The following is an 18,629-nucleotide window of genomic DNA, read 5'->3' as shown; positions in this document are numbered from 1 at the left end:
TTTACCAATGTGGATTTTGCAACTCAAGGAGCAATCACACTGGATCATGTCTACATTAACATCAAGGGGGCATTCAAAGCAGCCCCTCGCTTCCATCTGGGCACATCAGATCACATTTCTGTTATGCTAACCCCAGCATATAGACCTCCAGTGACCAGAACAAAACCATCCCCAAAACTGGTGAGAGTTTGGCCAGAGCAAGCCATGACAGCACTGCAGGGCTGCTTTGAGTGCACTGACTGGTCTATGTTCAGTAAGGCAGCTACCACGGGCCAGAGGATAGACACTGATGAGTATTTAGTAGCTGTGTCAGCTACATAAATAAATGCATGGATAATGTCTGCACCACCAAAACCATCACTGTCAGGGCAAATGAAAACCATGGATGACTGCTGACTTGTGAGCCGTGCTGAAAGTCAGAGGTACTGCATTTAGAATAGAATACAATAGAATAGCCACTTTATTGTCAACCAGAACATACACTAGTTCGTGCACAATCCAGAGACACAGCTGCCCTCAGAACAGCAAGAGCCAACATGAATAAGGCAATCTGACTGGCCTAAAGGGCCCATGTACAGAAAATGCAGAATCACTTTCAGGACCACAGACACACCAGCATACCGTTGCAGGGAAATGAATCTTTTACTGACTACAAAACAGATTGATGACAGCTCCAACTTCCTGAACAAACTAAATAATTATTTTGGATGATTCAAAGGACTGAATGACACATCAGCAGTGAAGGTCACCCCTCATCCTGAAAGCAGGCGCTGTTTTTGGACCCAGCTGATGTACTTCGGACTGTAAGGAGAATCAATCCCAGGAAAGCTGCAGGCCCAGACCAGATACCAGGCTGTGTACTCAAAGGATGTGCGGAAGAACTGACACATGTCCTCATGGATATATTCAACACTTCTCTGCATCAAACTGTTATGCCATCATGCTACAAAACCTCAGCAATCATCCCAGTTCCAATAAAACCCACAGTGGTCAAGAATGACTAACACCCTGTAGCTTTAACACCCATCATAATGAAATGTTTTGAAAGGCTGATCAAGGATCACATCACATCCGTCCTCCCACTCCATTTTTTATGTCATTCTAACCGCTCCACAGAGGATACCATATCCACTGCACTTCACCTGATCCTGCAACTTCTGAAGAACAAGGACACTCTGCTCTGGATGCTACCATCATCCCTCAGTTTCTGGTCAGTAAACTTGGCCCGCTGGGACTGAGCACTCCCCAACAGAACTGGGTACTGGACTTTTTAACAAAGAGACCTCAGTACATACGGTGAGGGAGCAACAAGTCTGACACCATCTCACTGAGCACAGGTTCTCCACAGGGCTGTATTCTAAGTATCCTCCTCTTCACTCTGATGACCCACGACTGTTGTGCAAAGTTTAGCACAAACCACATCATAAAGTATGTGGATAACACAACAGTAGTGGGTCTCATTTGAAGTAAAGAGGAGGAGGACTAGGGAGCAGAAGAAGTCCTTTGTAGAATTGTGTAATGGGAACAATTTGATCCAGAATGTGGAAAAAACTGGTAATTGACTTGAGGTGCACACTCTGGTTTACAGCATGGACATTGCAGTGGAAATAGTGCAGCACATCCAATTCCTGGGAGTCACCTGGTCTCTGCACACCTCCTTCATCACCAAGAAGGCTCATCAGCACCTGATCTTCCTGCGAAGGCTAAAGAGAGTCCATTGAGCACATCAGTCCTCACTACTTTCTACAAAGGAACCATAGGGAGCATGCTAACCAGCATCATCTCTCATTGGACTTGGCAGCAGTGCCTCTGATTGGAGGGCACTGAAGAGAGCGGTGAGGGCTGCTGAGAGGATCACTGGGGTCTCACTGCCACCTATAAGGGACTTGAATAATGTGAGGCTTTAAATAAACTGACAAAAAAAACCATCAAAGACTTACAAGGAAAAGCCTCTGCAACTTTCCATAGTCCTTGGTGTTCATCCTGCTTTCAAGCTGTGCAACTTCCATCCTCGTTCCCATGGTTACGGCTCAGACCTGTCAGTCAATCACGGATATACCAGGCGAGGTCAGAAAGGTAAAGTGTGTGTATGCAGGTTTGTCCAGAAAATTCAGTCAATAGATTGTCTGCGTTTCTAGGTGTGACATGATGTTCCCAGCTCTAGTAATCCCTTAGAAACCCTCCATATCTATTTCACAGTGCACTCTCATGTCATCATGATCACACAGCAGGTCTTTGTTGACTCTTTTTACTCTATCCAAACATGTCTGTGTTGAATAGTGTGCAAAGGTCTTTCATTTTCAACCTAAATTCCACCCCAGTCCAATGGTTTTCTGAGGTGGGGGAATAGGTCCTCAAATTATGTCTCAGAAATGGTTGGAGAAGGAGGCAGGCTGCCAAAGCATGTCAAGCCTGGTTTATGTCAGTCAGTGTGACATAAAATGAAGTCAGACAGGTTTCAATCGTAATTATTTGTATGAGGAAAAGGTGGGATTTGTTAAATTAGCCTGTGGACGGAATTAAAAGCACACTTTGATTCTGAGAGAGAAATGTCAGATGATGTTTCTTTTTCACGCTCTACTAAACACTACAAAGGGCAGCAGAGGACAGCAAACAGTCTGAATTTCATTTTTAGCTTGGCATAAGCATTTATGTAACAAATTCATTGGATGTGGCATCAAACTGAACTGAGATTTAGATGACAGGGTGTGTAATGAAAGCAAAAATCAATGCTTTGCTGCAGCTATTATCTTCTTTTTACAACTGTGATTAAGTGCAGTGGGATCTTGATAGGATAGTTGAGCCACCTTTTATTTAAAACTTGTGACAAGTAGTAGACGGCAACAGATGTGTTTATGCTACTGTAATAAATGAAAAAAATGGCGGTACTCTGGGGACAGTTTGTTCATGTTTTGTTTACGAGCGTGATAACTTTTAATCAACCACATCCTGACTGGTTTTGTAGCAAGCTGCTGGCATCAGTTTTGTATGTGACTACAGAGGAACAGCTCCATAAAGTGTGAAGAAGAAAGCAGCACATATTTTTAGCAGATGCACTGTCCATATTTCTAGTTGGAAAGAGGTAAAACTTCTCAATGTTCAACTCCTTTCAAAAAGCAACAGAGGATTGCCTCTTCTTCCTAGATGGCCACTTCAGGTCCAGTCAGTTCTCTCTGAACTGTCACTGCACTGTTTGTATCTGGGATTTATTAGAGCTGCAGTCAAACTGTCCAAAAAAGACATTTTAGCTCCAGGCTGTAACTGCATAATGACAGGCTCTTGGTCTGGAAGTGCACACACACACACACACACTTCAATCAAGCTGCTTTTTAATCATTAAAGTCCAAATAGTAGAGCTGAACACAGCTTCTCGCTTAATAACAAATTCAAACTTACCAAGACGGACAATTTTATCCTCTCAGTCCACAATGGGTGTCCACAATAAACTGTCCCAGAGTCCCCCTGCTCTGAGGTGTTGAAACACCATTTTTTAAATGTATGACATTCCAAACAAATCCTCAGCCTCTGGTTGTTCTGTCTCAGCCTTGGCTGGGTCTCGTCCGTAGGAGACTCAGCAGATTCCAGCCCGAGCTTTGTGTCGACGTTTGTCTAAGCCAGTCTTAGAGGCAATCAACGTTAACAGTCCTGGCTGCAGCACATCACACCCACTGAGAGTTAACTGCCCCCAGTAGCCCAGAGAGTAGCAGAGGCCCCACACACACACTTACACACAGTCCTTTTCTTTTATTATCCTTCACTCTTAAAGACTCTAGCAAAGTTTCCTGGCAACAACGTAGTCAAAAAGAGTTGTGTTTGTGTGTCCAAGCTCTATTGTCTGTATGTACCACAATGTGTGTGCGTGTGTGTGTATGTATTATTTCTATTCACAGATAAGAACACAATCTCTGTGAGATAGAATAACTCCCCCTACACAACTGGCACATAGGGCAACGCAATTCATAAGAACATTAGTATTCTACTGCCACTCATAAAAGTGTTCCTGCATTTAAAAAAAAAACAACAAAAAAAACACATATCTGTGAACCTGAACAGATAAAGCTCACACTATAAGAGCTTTACAGCGCCAATCAAACGCCTCTGAGAGGACATGCTGTGGGTCACTCTTGGATATACAGAACAAAAGAGAACAAAAGTCTCTCAGGGCTTTGCTGAACTCAAACACATAGATCGTCAGCATGACTGCAAGCCTGAATGCACACAAAAACTATACGTCCAACACAGATCTTATCGCCGTCCTTCCTCCCCGCTGCTTCGGTGACCATGACCAATCCCAGTGTGTGACTTAATGGTCTGGAATAACTTGAATTAGCTGATTACGGCGCTCGTCAACAGTGACAGGATCGGAAAATTAGGTCTCAGCAATTTCAATAATAAAGCACAATTGGATTACAGTGGTGCATGTAGGAGCCAGTACAGAGCCCAAAATAGCCCACCACAAATCCACCATGGAAAATCCACTATTATACAGGGAGAAGAATGAAGTTGCTGGAATGGGGAAAAATTGGTACGGATCTTAGTGCTGGGAGGAAAGAGGTGCAGTCGAAGAAAAGAGAATGCAAGGGCAACTGAGCGGAAATGAAGCACTTTCATACAACAATGCCAGTGTGAAGAGAGAGACCCACTTTGGAGAATCTTTCTCACGTCAGAATTCTTTAATTTGCAATAAAAAGAAAAGTGCTTGCACTCTTCATGACTCTTTTTTTAAAGAGTTCTCAAGGAATTTCCGGTCCTGTTATTTTCTTTACATTTGGTTGAAAATGTAAAATAGGGGGAAAATTACAATCGAAGCGTGACAGCGATAAACAGAAGACAGAAAGAGAAGTAATACATTCATAATCAGATACATTTGTGTAAACATATTAAGAGTTAAATCACTTCTATTTTGCTGCCTTAAATTCTTTGACTTAAATCTGTGACTTTGCTGTTCGAAATCCAACAGCTGGCAATAAAGCGACAAAGTGTTTTAAGACGTGCTCCTTTAGTATATACAGCAGTGCTTTCCAACCACCGACTCATCACAGGTAGATATTTAGAAACTACTGACATACAGTGAAAACCACTACGTACACTCATCCCAAATCATTTTTGTATCAGCTTGTAAACTTAAGATTTTACGTCTTTCAGTACCTACTGTCATAAAGAGTCGTGTTCTTTTATATAGCTGAGGGTGGAACGCTAGGACTTGGCATAAATCTCTGTAACTGAAGTCAAAAGAAAGACAGTGGAGCCGGTGAGTTATTGCTCCCCTGACCGCTGGTTATGATGCAGTGCAGGATAAAGACAGCAGATACAGTCTCCATTTCTAATTCCTGGAAGTTTTTTGGTTTTTTTTCCCCCCAGACCTTGATTCTGTGACACAACTTGCACATATCAGCTTTAGGTGGACAACCATGCATACTGATAGTAGTAAATATTTTAAGAATCAAGTTAAAAATTGTTTGGAGTTCCAATTATTTTAATGTCACTTTGTTGACCCCCTGAAGACTTTGAGTGTTTTGGACTGTTGATCAGACAAAATCAGATATTTGGAGCTGTATTGGGTGATTTTGAATATTTAACAAAATAACAATTAAATGAAAATATTTGTCAAATTCACCAATAATGACAAGAAGCATTGGCTGCAGTCCCAGTGGAGGGATGTTACCAACGGCCACAAATACAACTTTTTGTTGCTCCTGCAAAACTTTCAAGGACCGAGGAAACAATCGCATTTTCCTGCACCTCTTGTTTAGACCTACACAGACTTGAACAGAGACAGACCTACAGAAAAGAACAAAGAAATATTGACTTAAAAATCTGATAAAAGAACAACTTAAAAGGGAGTTAAAAATCCCCGGTAATTACTGTCAACCTGAATTGCTTTGAAATCTAAACCACCTGATCTCCCCTCAAAGCCACAGAACTATAAATTATACAGCCCGAAATAACAAAACCTCTTTTGAAATTAGAAAGATTCATATCGGCTATTCTCCAATCAAAACACGTGCGGGTGTGTGCCAGTCTTCTCAGGCTGCTACACCACAGTCTTGAAGGCCTGCAGTATCATGTTGGTTTGGTGGGTGAGCTGGTTGGCGCTGACAAACACATTCATCACTCTGGAAACAAGCGTGACAGAGACACAAGGACACACGTGTCAATCATACAGCAAAGAAACCATGGCAACAATATTAGGATTGATCCAGGAAACACTTTGATCTGACTGCAATGGAGAATGTCAAGCTTCAGAGAATACAAGCCAGCATGAATCCACAGGAAATGGGTCAAGGGAATTATTCAGCAATGGTGGATTTGATGGAAGTGGGCCTATGATCAAACAACCACCATTTACATGCTGGTGACAGAGTGTGTGTGTGTGTGTGTGTGTGTGTGTGTGTGTGTGTGTGTGTGTGTGTGTGTGTGTGTGCATATGCAAGCATGCTGGCATGTGAATGTACAACTATTAAATGTGGTGTGCGTGTGAAGGAGAAAACGTTGAATAATAAAGGTTGGGTGAGACGACAGAAAAGGAAATTAAGAGCCGGCTAAAACAGAGAAAAAACCAGAAACAGTGTCATACTTTCCATCTTTGAAGTAGGTTTTGAGAGTGTCGCTGAAGCTCTTGGAGTATTTCACAAACTCTTTCTTCTGCTGTTCCAGTGCCTAACCAATAAATACAGACAGCCTTTCAGCTCCACTTATTTCACAGCAACTGTGTTTGTGTGTAGGCATTTTTTTTCCTCTCGTCCTAATGTATCTACTTACCCGTCTGTTCCGATACTGGTATTTCCTGAAGATAGTATTAACTGTATCTAGCAGCTCCTTGATAGCGCTGGCGATGTCTCTGCGGATGACACGCACAAGTGAGTGTACGTTTAAAAATAAAAAAACAATATCTCAAAATCTGTCTGTTCTTATCAGGCGGTGATACCCTGAAACTTCAGTTCTTTGATCGTGCTCCATGTCTCCCTTTCTTCCCCTGTTCTCACAAACAGGCTTTCACCTTCAACTTTTTCTCCCCTCGTATGCACTTGAAATCTGCCGTTTCATAACTTTAATTTCTTAGCATTCCCTTTGAATTGATTTTATTTCTAAGCCCTCCGCTGGGTAAGTAACTTAAGCAGTGACTCACTAAGAGTATTGAATTCGATCAAAATAATGGCAAAGTGGGCCAAGAAGATGAAACATCTCTCACTTCTCCCTATAGTGTGTGTGTGTGTGTGTGCAGTGCAGTGGACAGGGATATGAAAGGCACACAGGGATCTTACAGTTTTTCCTTCTCTATTCCACATATATGCCACATTCCATTGTGGAAACATACAAATGTCAGCATCTGGGAATGTCTGTGTTGCATGTTTCAATACTTGGGTCATTTCAAGACACCTTAAAGAATGCTAAAATAATGACACAGAAGATTTTGAGGTGTGGATGAAAGCTCAAAAGTGGCCATTTAAAGTGGCAACTATGGTCTTTCGTGTGTCCAAGAGGTGATTTTGTTGCCCCCGCTGTCACAAAGACTGGATTGTTTCCATTTCCCTCAGTGCCTAGCAACTACCGACAACACAAGACACAAAATGGTCCACACCAGAAACGAAGTCCAGTTAATGGTGTCTGCATCCTCCTGCACAGACGGATGTGGACTTTGAAAGCAGACAACAGACTCGCATGTGGTTCCATTCATTCTACAATATAGGTGCACGTCGATCTGCCACACAGATAGTCGCATTGCCCCTCATAAAGAACACAAGAAACCACACGAGGCTACTGTGGACGTTTCTGAAAGACTGGCCGTGACTTTCGGCTTTGTAGAGGATACTGCAGCCAGTTACAAAATTTTCTCATAACGAGGATTTGTTCCGAGCGCCATTTGTTGTCGTGGAGTGTGTGCAACCAGTGTACCGTCTGTACGCTCACAAGTTTTGTAGAGGGAGCCGTACAGGGCTTTGTGAACCAGAGTAGATGACAAATTTACATCACATGAACCATTGTGGACAGAAAGAAACATAAACTGGCCTTAAGAGAGAAGAAACAAGCTTTTGGTTTGTTTTCTGGCTGCTAGTGGTACTGCTAGCAACATAGCTTCTGCTAGCAGTCTGGCTTCTGCACAAAACAAAAAACAACTGTAAGAATCCCAAACTAACGTAGAAACCCAGAACTCAGTGCCATGACAAACACAGAGTAAAACGCCCAATTTTGTGAATAAGAAGCCAACTGAATTTCAGTCTTTGAACGTACTCATGTTCTGAACCTCTTTCCATCGAGTAACGCTCATCCAAGGTTCACTTTTCTTTTACCTCAGTTTCTATCACCTTCTTTTTTGCCTTTTTTGCTTCCTCCGATTATAGGTCTGCTTTTCCTCAGCCAGGAAGAGTTTCCACCATTATCCTGTTGTTTTGTCTGCCATAAATCCAGCTTTAATTTTCCTGGGAGATTTTGGACCCAGTGGCAGACAGCATTGGATTGTTAAACCAAGGCTTATAGATAACCAGTCTAAACGTTAATGGTGTCATTATTCTATAGCCATTACATTGTGCTCTCCACATTTACTTAATAATGATGAGTTAAAGCAAGAAATGTTGTCTATTACCACCTTAAGTACCATTACTTTGCAATGCATACCGCCCCAAATGGCACAAATGAACTCCCATGTTCAAGACTTCTTACCTGATTTGACTCTAATGCGTAACTTTCTATTCTATTTGAGAAAAGTTCAATTGAGCAGCTGGAAAAAACACATTTAAAAATCAATGGAATGTCAAAGAACCTCTTGATGTATGCGATTCAAAATTCATTTGAGCACAATTATTAACAGCAGCGAGTCTTTCTTTGGCTGTTTTGCTCTCGACTCGTGTCTCTCTATTGACTTTGCATTTAATTTCACCTCATCCCAAATTCACCTCACAAAGAATCCTTTATTAATTACCAACTTTTTTTGTTTGTTTTGCTGTTTTAAATGCAATAATGGTCTTGATCGATAAGACACACACTGTAACAAAGGTTTAGTCTTTGTACTGAACCGAAAAAGAAGTAAAAAAAAAAAAGATTTGAATCAGCTAATGATTAAAGTAATGATTGGTTAAAGTCCTCGAGGCACTTTCTGGCAGTGTATTCTACTCATGCAAGAAGTTTGATTGAAAGTTTTATGCAGAGTTTAACCTGACTAATACTGCACACACACACACACACACACACACACACACACAGAGCTGTCTTACTTGATGGTCTGTAGCAAGCCTACTCTGTCATTGATCTCATCTGGTACGGTGCTGAGGATGTGTTTCAGAGCTCGGGCCCTCTCGTTCAGCTCCTGGAACTCTGGCTCTCGCCTGTCAATCATGAACTCTGAAAACACAGAGAGGAAGAGACAAATACAGACCTCAAACTCTTCAACGATGAGAACGTCAACGCGCTCCCAAATAGCTTACATGGGGACACTGAAAATAGCAGTTATTATTAGTGGCGCATCTAAAAACGCACCCACAATTCAAGCACAAATAATGAACACAGGGTCACGTATATATGTGTCTGAATGTGTGTTGACGCTCACGTATCGACGGTGTTGAGTTTGTTAAGTAAAGGCAGGATTAAGGTAGAAGTTGGGGTTGGGCATGCAGGAGGTACATTTAAAATTCATCCAAAATGTGTGTGTATGAGTGTGTGAATTCATTACTACCATCAATCACTGTACTCAGCACAAGGAATTCAATTACAGACAGGAACGAGGGAACGTCTGAGAACAGGAATGGGAGTTGATTTGTGGGGAAACAGCTCCCCCAAGTGGATAATCAGGCCAACGTTACATGGGTCATTGCATCACAGAAAGAGATGGTAATCATCTGGCATACTCAAATGTCCTAAAGCATTCCTCTGCATTTCAGCATGTAAAAAAACACCTCAGGAAGCAGCATAAAATCATTTGTATACTGTTTTCATTTGTTATCACTGTCCTACTGTAAATCTCACGCCGTTCCTATCATACAGTTTCCCTCCATGACATATTACATTCTACACTTTCTTACTTAGCATGTACCATTATTAAGCATCCTACCTTTCACATCATCTGCAGCCATGCGAAGTAGAGACTCACAATAGTTGATTTTTAAGTTCTTCTTCTCCAGTATTTTCATAACAATGTCCTGGGTCAGACCCGGATTCTCCTTCTCTGCCTAGAGACACGCAAACAAACACCTGCATTGAGGACTCGCACTCAGCCTTGGTGCTCTTGTGACAACAATGCTTCAAAGTAACAGATCACCAAGCGGCTTGTCAAGATGATTTGAAAAGTAAAAGTACAGGCAGACGCATTACAAGAAAGATGAAATATAAACACAAACTCACAAAAATAGCTTTACCTTCATAAAGGCTGCTCTCAAGGTCTGTGCTGCTGATGGATTGACTTTCTCCAGCTGAAAGTTTGAACACACGGACACACAAACATAAGCCAGTAGCACACACACACAAACGGCTTAGCTGTTATCATGGCCTTTCGTCTGGCCTGAAATGTAATTCTGCAAGAAGTACACAGAAGCCAGAGAATACCACCATATCAAAGCAGGACATTGTGGTATTGTGTTGTGAAAAGCTGTGTTGAGTCTGTTCGTCTGTAATCTCCTTGTAAACTTCAGGGAAGCTGTAGTCCATTCAGTTCCTCTGAGCTGATACTTTGGTATTAAAGACCTCATCATGAGTTCAACTTCAGATTTCTGCCCGTCAGTTTGCACACCACGAAACATAGCATCTTTTAAAGTCCCTCTTCCATCATTGGTTCAACTTCCAAGAACTTATGGATGTGTATCAAAGTTACATATTTAGAAGTTTTTCACCGTGAAAATAATCCCTCCCCGCCTTAAAATGTTTTTGATGAAACTCTGCAACACGTCTGTTGGTTCCTTTAGATTGTGTGAATGAATACGAATCTCCACCTGCCTCCCTAATCCCTCGCTGCACCTTGAGCAAACCAGCTCACTTACATCTGTTCTCAAAAAACAGCTTAATTTTCAGTGATAGAAGCCCTTATAACAAATAGCTGGAAACCTAAAAACAGTTGTAGTAAAAAGTTGTGGTGTGATGACATAAGGCCTTAGACTTTTGCTCTGCTGCATAAAAGCGTAGATGCAGGTTTCAATTTTTTTGAATTTTTACAATGCAAAAGTATGGATGTATACCATTTACATTTGTAGACTTTATTTTTTAACCCAAATGTTTTGTTTAAATACTAGACAATAAGTTGACAAATATTAGAAATAATAAAATAACAAAAACACAAAAACCTCCCTCTGTGTACAGTGCCTATCATAAGTATTCACCCCCTTTGATGTTTTACCCTTTTATTGCTTTCATAAATCAAGCATGGTCAATAAAATTTAGCTTTTTTAACAAAACAATTATTGGAAAAAACTCTTTAATGTCAAAGTGAAAACAGATTTCTATAAAGTAATGTTAATGAAAGAAAATTATATAAATGAAAATAATTGTTTGCATAATTATTCACCCCCTTTTTAATTTAATGGTCTAATTCAATAGAGGTCCATCAAATTGTTGCCAATAGTCTCACAATTAGTGAAATGAAGATCACCTGAGTGGTGTGGGTGTGTTTCAAGTGATTGAGTTGTAAAACTCCTGTGTCTGAAGGGTCCAGAGAGTGGTTGATCGGTATTCCTGGCTACCATTACACCATGAAGACAGAAGAACACTCTAAGCAACTCAGGGAAAGGGTTATTGAGAAGTACAATTCAGGGGATGGTTACAAAAACATTTCCAAGGCACTGAACATCCCCCGGAGTTCAGTGAAATCAATTATCAAGAAATGGAAGGAATATGGCACTTGTGTGAATCTGCCGAGATCAGGCCGCCCTCGTAAACTGAGTGACTGTGCAAGTAGGAGACAAGTGAGAGAAGCCACCAAGACCCCTACAACTACTCTGAAGGAGTTACAAGCTTCAGCTGCTGAGATGGGAGAGACTGTGCATGTAGCAACTGCTGCCCGGGTTCTTCACCGGTCAAAGCTTTATGGGAGAGTGGCAATGAGAAAGCCACTGTCGAAGAAAAGTCATATTAGATCTCGACTAGAGTTTGCCAAAAAGCATGTGGAAGACTCCATGGTCAAGTGGAAGAAGATTCTTTGGTCTGATGAGACCAAAATTGAGCTTTTTGGCCATCAGACAAGACGTCATGTTTGGCGGAAACCAAACACTGCACATCACCAAAAACACACCATCCCCACTGTGAAGCATGGTGGTGGCAGCATCATGCTGTGGGGATGTTTCTCAGCAACTGGACCTGGAAGGCTTGTAAAGATAGAGGGCAGAATGAATGCTGCAAAATACACTGAAATCCTGGGGGACAATCTTTTTCAGTCTGGAAGAGAACTACGTTTTGGGAGAAGATTTATTGTCTAGCAAGGCAATGATCCAAAACATACTGCAAAAGCTACACAGGAATGGTTAAAAAAGAACCAGGTAAATGCTCTGGTGTGGCCGTGTTAAAAAAGCTAAATTTTATTGACCATGATTGATTTACGAAAGCAATAAAAGGGTAAAACATCAAAGGGGGGTGAATACTTATGATAGGCACTGTACAAAGCTCTCCACACCTGCAAACACACAGTCAGCATAAGCCTTTGAACTTTATACTAAATCCCATTTACACTTAACGTCCGCCAGCATTAAACACTCATTACAGAATATCTACCAGAGGTCTCATCTGCATTTCCTTCTAATGCAACACACTTTGACCTTATTTATTATGCTTTTCTAATGTTTTTATTTATTTACTTTGACTGTAATTCTGCATTCTTTACCTGGTTAAAGACAGGATACATCACAGAGTAGAGAGCCATAGAGACTACTGAGGCGTTGTCGGCTTCATTCTTCGTGTCTTCCATGGTCATCCTTGACCAATCAATGGTCCTTTGTGCGTGTGCTTGTCCACTGATGCCAGCTTCTCCACAGTCAATCACTCATGAAGCCTGACAGAATGGGAGCAGACAAGGACCTGAAGAAGAGGACAGCAGGACAGGTGAACAAGCAGTGAGAGGTAGATGGTGGTGGTTGTGTCGGGGATTTAAAAAAAAAAAAATTGCACCTTGTTTACAATCAGAATAAATCGACCACTTTAATTTAGGATGTTTAAATGTTCTTCTGTGTAAAAAATAGAGGACAGAAAACTTTGTTAGGGATAGAACAATTTCATTTCTATGCCGTTTCCTCCACAGCACTGGTTCGTTTAATTTTCTACCAATTACATGTTATCAAACCCCTTGTGTACGACTTCCAAGAAAGCCTTTCAGTCACAGAGATGATCATCACATAACAGCCACATTGCCAAAGAGCGTGTGCTTTGCCGTTCCCCTGGGTGCAATGGTAGCAAAACAGGCATGAGTCACACCTGAAAAAGAAACACCCTCTCCAATAAAATATCACTGTGATAAATATAGAACCCTGACGTACATGTTTGTGTTTTGCTGCCTCAGTGTTGTCATACACATGCAGTGAATCCCGCTGGTTAAAATTAAAGAGAAATACCTGCATACTCCCTTTTATTGATGCGTGTTTTGTCTCTTTTCATACTCAAGTGCACACACCTATGTCACATGCCTCTTGGACCAGTTCTTCTCCAGCTATTGTTTATTGTGTTTCAGCTTTACAGCGCCTAATGTGACATCATTCTTCATTCTGCTCACCACACAGCATGTCATTTACTGCAGGGCAGGGACACTACCACACATACCAGCTCAATTCATGTGTGTGTCTTCTGAAGATTACAGCCAGTCATCACCTTCTGATAAGACGATGACTTTATACTCCTATTAAACCACAACCGAGAAGGAGAAGGTTTATTACATGACTTATTTTGCCCTTTGATACCCACTGCTATATAAACATTATGATTTTACATGGGTCCACTGTGGGAAAGCTTCTAGCTGACGTGGACTGTAAAGCAGCAATCGGTCAATGTCTTCAACAACGAGAAAAAAACAGGAACATCTGATTCAAAAACATAATTTCTTTAATAAACATATTCAAACAGAAAAACATCATTTCTAATTATTATGTGGTCCTTTTTGTACGATGGTAGAAACAAAAACACTCTAGCAAAATTCTAAGAAATTTGCTTCATAACAGCCAGTTGTAGAGGCTGTTTTCTTTCAGGACAGTGCTCTCTCCCTCTTTCACCACTTAGGAGCATAATGAAAAGCACACTCAGACCCATGGTGTTTCCTTGCACTCCAAATCAAAGTCGCTGCAGGTCAAATTCCTAGAATTTTTATTCAGTTAAACAGGGTTTCGACATTGCTTTCTTGGCCAAACATCGAAATAAATTTGTATCCACAAAATAAATTACCAGCTGCTATCAGCCTGCCAAAAAGTAAACGAATAAAAACATTTTTTTAAAAACATTTCTCAAGCATATTCCGAAAGCAGACAAAACCAAAACGATCATCCGTGGTCAGGTTTGAATGTAAAAAGTGTATAAAGTCAATCAGTGCAATCTTTGTCAATGACCAAAACGAGAACCCAAACAATGTACCAGCTGGTCGATACTATGAGCCGATACTGGCCATACATGTATCAGTGGAAAAAGATGCTGGGGTAAATTACAAACTTAAGCCATAACTTTGTCTATCAGAGCAGCTCCTACTCCACTGTTTATGATACTCAGTGATGTTTGCAGCACATGTAGCAGAGCCGAGGAGACGGTGTTGAAGAGTCACGTTTTGTCTTCATGGTATGACACTGACCAGTTTGTGAAACGCACTGATTTAACTCTATAATTGATATCAATAGAGATATATTAACATCAAAAAATCATCCTGAAAAATCCAGTATTGCCTCCAATCAAAACAGACGAATTCCATCAGAGTGAAGGCAGAACAGATCTGGCTTAACTATTAATCTAAATATCATCAAAATAGCAACATGGCCAAACGCAATATCCAAAATGCAGGGGCTGCAATTTACTGACAGAAGTAAAGAAGTTTTGCAAGATACCATCATAAATGAAACACTGTGGTGCAACAGAGATACTTCAGCCAACAAATCCTATTCTCAAGTCATAATGGAATATTTTCAGTGAGAAATACATTTGAAAAGTTTGCAGTAAAATTGTGACTCATATTGCAATATGTCAACAAATAATAGTTACTGGTTTTTATTATTTCTATGTATGTATATTTTTGCACATCAGTTAGGGTTGTGTCATCTTGACATGATCAGTTAAGGTATAGTGAATATTCAAGAAATTACTGTGTAAAGTTTGTTTATCAAGGGTCAAGATGTGCTTCACAGGTAGAATAAAGTATAAAAGACTGGAAACTGGGGAACAGTTGTGTATGTGTCTAGCAATACATCCATCTATTAATAGTAAATCTTGCTCCAGGTGACAAACACAAGTGCAACAAGTATGCTCGCATAACTTAATGGCACACCTAAATAGAATAGATATGTGCGTTATGCCAAATACATTTCTGTATGCCAACACAAAGATCTTAGCTACACTTCTGAGTCATCTGTGTGGAACACTTCAACTCTTCCTGAACCAAGCAGAGTGTTAAAGTTTAAAATTACAGGGCAGATTTAACTGCAAATGGTTCACAATCAAAACCACAGTTTTGCATGTCTGATCCACTACCATCCAGCTGACTTTGAAGACACCAGGGCACTTTGACAGTGGCCCTTGTATCATACAAGGCACTGCAGTGAACAGGTTGTGGCCATAACTCACTGTGATATTCATACGTCAAACATCATTGTTTCGCGGATATTGAACCAAATGATCTTCCCTCTGAGATGGTATGATCCATACTGTGGTAGTTACTGAGGTCACAGAGGCACTTTACAAAATGGTCCCCCAATAAACACAGTACTCACCAAGCTTAGTGGTAGTTAGCAGGCAACTGACAGTGATGAGAGCTGATGCAGACACCAAAACAAGTCGGTAGCTACACGAAATATCACGTCGAGAAGGTTGAAGGTTAAAACGCCAACTTACCTGCCGTGAGACAGCAGCAAACGCGGAGAAGAAAGGCGGTGTACCGATAGCAAGGAGGGGGCTAAAAGGAGAACAATAAGTTACCTCTGTAGGTAACGTGCTAACATGAGATTAGCAGCTTAGAGCAGGTGACCGGCTCCATTCTTAGCTAAACTGTTAGCTTTATCGCTAGCCAATCTTCTGTTGATAAAACAGCGGCGAAGTAAAGGTAAAGCAAAACGCAGACAGATGCTGCCGTTGTTTGCCCTCTTGTTGTGGTTTGTGTCTCATTCAGGAAGTTTTCAGCCTGACAAAACTGTAGCCGAGAGCCGGGGAGGGCGGCGCTGAGAACTGCCCGACGAGAGGCTAATTGTAGTTCTTTCGATGAGTCTCCTCAATGTTCTGTAATTGAAACGGCCGCCGGAAAGAACTACAAGTCCCAAAAATATTAAAGTACTATATTTTTTAACCCGTTCGACGTTTACTTAATATGATGAAGTCGAGTAACCGCATTTTAGCTTTGGTCCACTTCAAGAAACACACAATTTAGAGCTGCATTAACTTTAGTATATATGTTACAGTTTTAATAACGACCAATAATTAAATAAATATCAGAAGCACACAATGTGTGTAAAAGTCAGTCAAGATAATTCACTACCAATCCCACCTACTGTTAGTTACACAATAATTTGAGGTTGAAGTGTAGCAGGATATTGAGATAATTCACATTGTAAGTAGCTACAGCTAATTTAAACTTAAGAAACGTGCTACCAGTCCAATTTCATTCCCATTATCAATCTGAAAAGTATAGAAACTGAGTGAGGCTACGAGCCTATCTCAAATCCTCCATTTATACGTAAGATTATTGAAAAAAAATACCTTTTAATCAAGTCAGTAGCTTTTGCGTTTGGGCGACATCTGTGACAGCTTTCTACTCACATCATAGTAGTGAAACTTTCTTAAAGATTTTAAAGGAAATTTACATGAATAGTGACTTGAATAGTCTAAGCATCCTGTTGCTATTAAATTTTAGAGCAGTATTTGATACTGTGATTAATACACTTCTCCTATGAAATAGTGGTAATTATTAGTCTGAAAAACATCCAGGCATGCATGAAGCCCCACAAGGCTCCTCCTATTCAATCTGTGCATGGTTCCCTTTTATTAAATTTCCTGATTTCACAGTTCCTTATCACAGTTGTGCAGATGACATCCAGGTCATATATTGCTTTGTCTTGAGGCCATAAACAATTGGGTGCAATAAAATAAGACTGAAAAAAATCATTTGTGGCAATATAGAGGAAAGGCTAGCACTCAGAGCTTATCTTTAGTCCGTATCAAGAATCTCTGTGTAATCATTGATGAGGATCCAAGTTCAGTTGCCACAGTAAAGCTTTAAATTAATCCCATGTTATCGTAAAAACATAACGAAACTGAAAATCAGAGTTTTAGAAAAACGTATTCATGCTATCATTATGTTAGTAGAGTGGACTACTGTAACACACTCCTCCTGGCCATTAACATTTACAGAAACAGAATTAGAATTTGCAACTCACTCAAAATGCTGCTGCTAGAAAATTGATGAACACCGAAAAGAGAGAAGAGTTTACTCTGATTCTTCGATCCCAGCACTGACTTGAACTTTTCAACCTTTCGCCACATTTCAGGCTTCAAACATAAAGATATAAAATTTTTATTTTTTGTCAAGAATCAACAACAATTGGGACACAGTCGTGAAGTGGAATGAAATTTATTGGATATTTTATACTTTTTTAACAAATAAAAAACTGAAAAGTGGGGTGCAATATTATTCGGCCCCTTTACTTTCAGTGCAGCAAACTCACTCCAGAAGTTCAGTGAGGATCTCTGAATGATCCAATGTTGTCCTAAATGACTGATGATGATAAATAGAATCCACCTGTGTGTAATCAAGTCTCCGTATAAATGCACCTGCTCTGTGATAGTCTCAGGGTTCTGTTTAAAGTGCAGAGAGCATCATGAAGACCAAGGAACACACTAGGCAGGTCCGAGATACTGTTGTGGAGAAGTTTAAAGCCGGATTTGGATACAAAAAGATTTCCCAAGCTTTAAACATCTCAAGGAGCACTGTGCAAGAAATCATATTGAAATAGAAGGAGTATCAGACCACTGCAAATCTACCAAGACCCGGCCGTCCCTCTAAACTTTCACCTCCAACAAGGAGAAGACTGATCAGAGATGCAGCCAAGAGGCCCATGATCACTCTGGATGAACTGCAGAGATCTACAGCTGAGGTGGGAGAGTCTGTCCATAGGACAACAATCAGTCGTACACTGCACAAATCTGACCTTTATGGAAGAGTGGCAAGAAGAAAGCCATTTCTCAAAGATATCCATAAAAAGTCTCGTTTAAAGTTTGCCACAAGCCACCTGGGAGACACACCAAACATGTGGAAGAAGGTGCTCTGGTCAGATGAAACCAAAATCGAACTTTTTGGCCACAATGCAAAACGATATGTTTGGTGTAAAAGCAACACAGCTCATCACCCTGAACACACCATCCCCACTGTCAAACATGGTGGTGGCAGCCTCATGGTTTGGGCCTGCTTTTCTTCAGCAGGGACAGGGAAGATGGTTAAAATTGATGGGAAGATGAATGGAGCCAAATACAGGACCATTCTGGAA

The 18,629-nt window shown here is 40.7% G+C and overlaps 2 protein-coding genes across 5 annotated transcripts in view; both read right to left on the bottom strand.

The window, feature by feature from the left end:
* The window catches only part of LOC110966161 (WD repeat-containing protein 49-like), a 39,628-nt gene extending 35,130 nt beyond the window's left edge, over window positions 1–4,498 (bottom strand). For all 4 annotated transcript variants that reach the window (XR_007945830.1, XM_051957849.1, XM_051957850.1 and 1 more), the window contains exons 1-2: window positions 3,397–4,498; window positions 1,941–2,036 (exon numbers count right to left, since the gene is read on the bottom strand). Coding sequence is in view for 3 of the 4 variants with exons in the window: in XM_051957849.1 (XP_051813809.1) it covers window positions 1,941–2,021 (81 nt within the window). In the remaining variant the exon portion in view is untranslated. The remainder of the gene's footprint in view (window positions 1–1,940; window positions 2,037–3,396) is intronic.
* A 120-nt stretch (window positions 4,499–4,618) lies between these two features.
* On the bottom strand, window positions 4,619–16,324 carry pdcd10a (programmed cell death 10a). The gene is made up of 8 exons (XM_022215437.2): window positions 15,988–16,324; window positions 12,797–12,990; window positions 10,350–10,403; window positions 10,046–10,163; window positions 9,213–9,339; window positions 6,763–6,841; window positions 6,578–6,660; window positions 4,619–6,116 (listed from the first exon to the last, which is right to left on the bottom strand). The coding sequence occupies exons 2-8, from the start codon at window positions 12,884–12,886 to the stop codon at window positions 6,035–6,037; spliced, it is 633 nt and encodes a 210-aa protein (XP_022071129.1). The 5' UTR covers window positions 12,887–12,990; window positions 15,988–16,324; the 3' UTR covers window positions 4,619–6,034.
* Window positions 16,325–18,629: the final 2,305 nt, after the last annotated feature.

Source organism: Acanthochromis polyacanthus, chromosome 13 (assembly GCF_021347895.1).
Source record: "Acanthochromis polyacanthus isolate Apoly-LR-REF ecotype Palm Island chromosome 13, KAUST_Apoly_ChrSc, whole genome shotgun sequence".
NCBI lineage: Eukaryota > Metazoa > Chordata > Actinopteri > Pomacentridae > Acanthochromis > Acanthochromis polyacanthus.
Note: the sequence above shows the minus strand (reverse complement) of the source record. Positions and strands in the feature narration are given on the sequence as shown.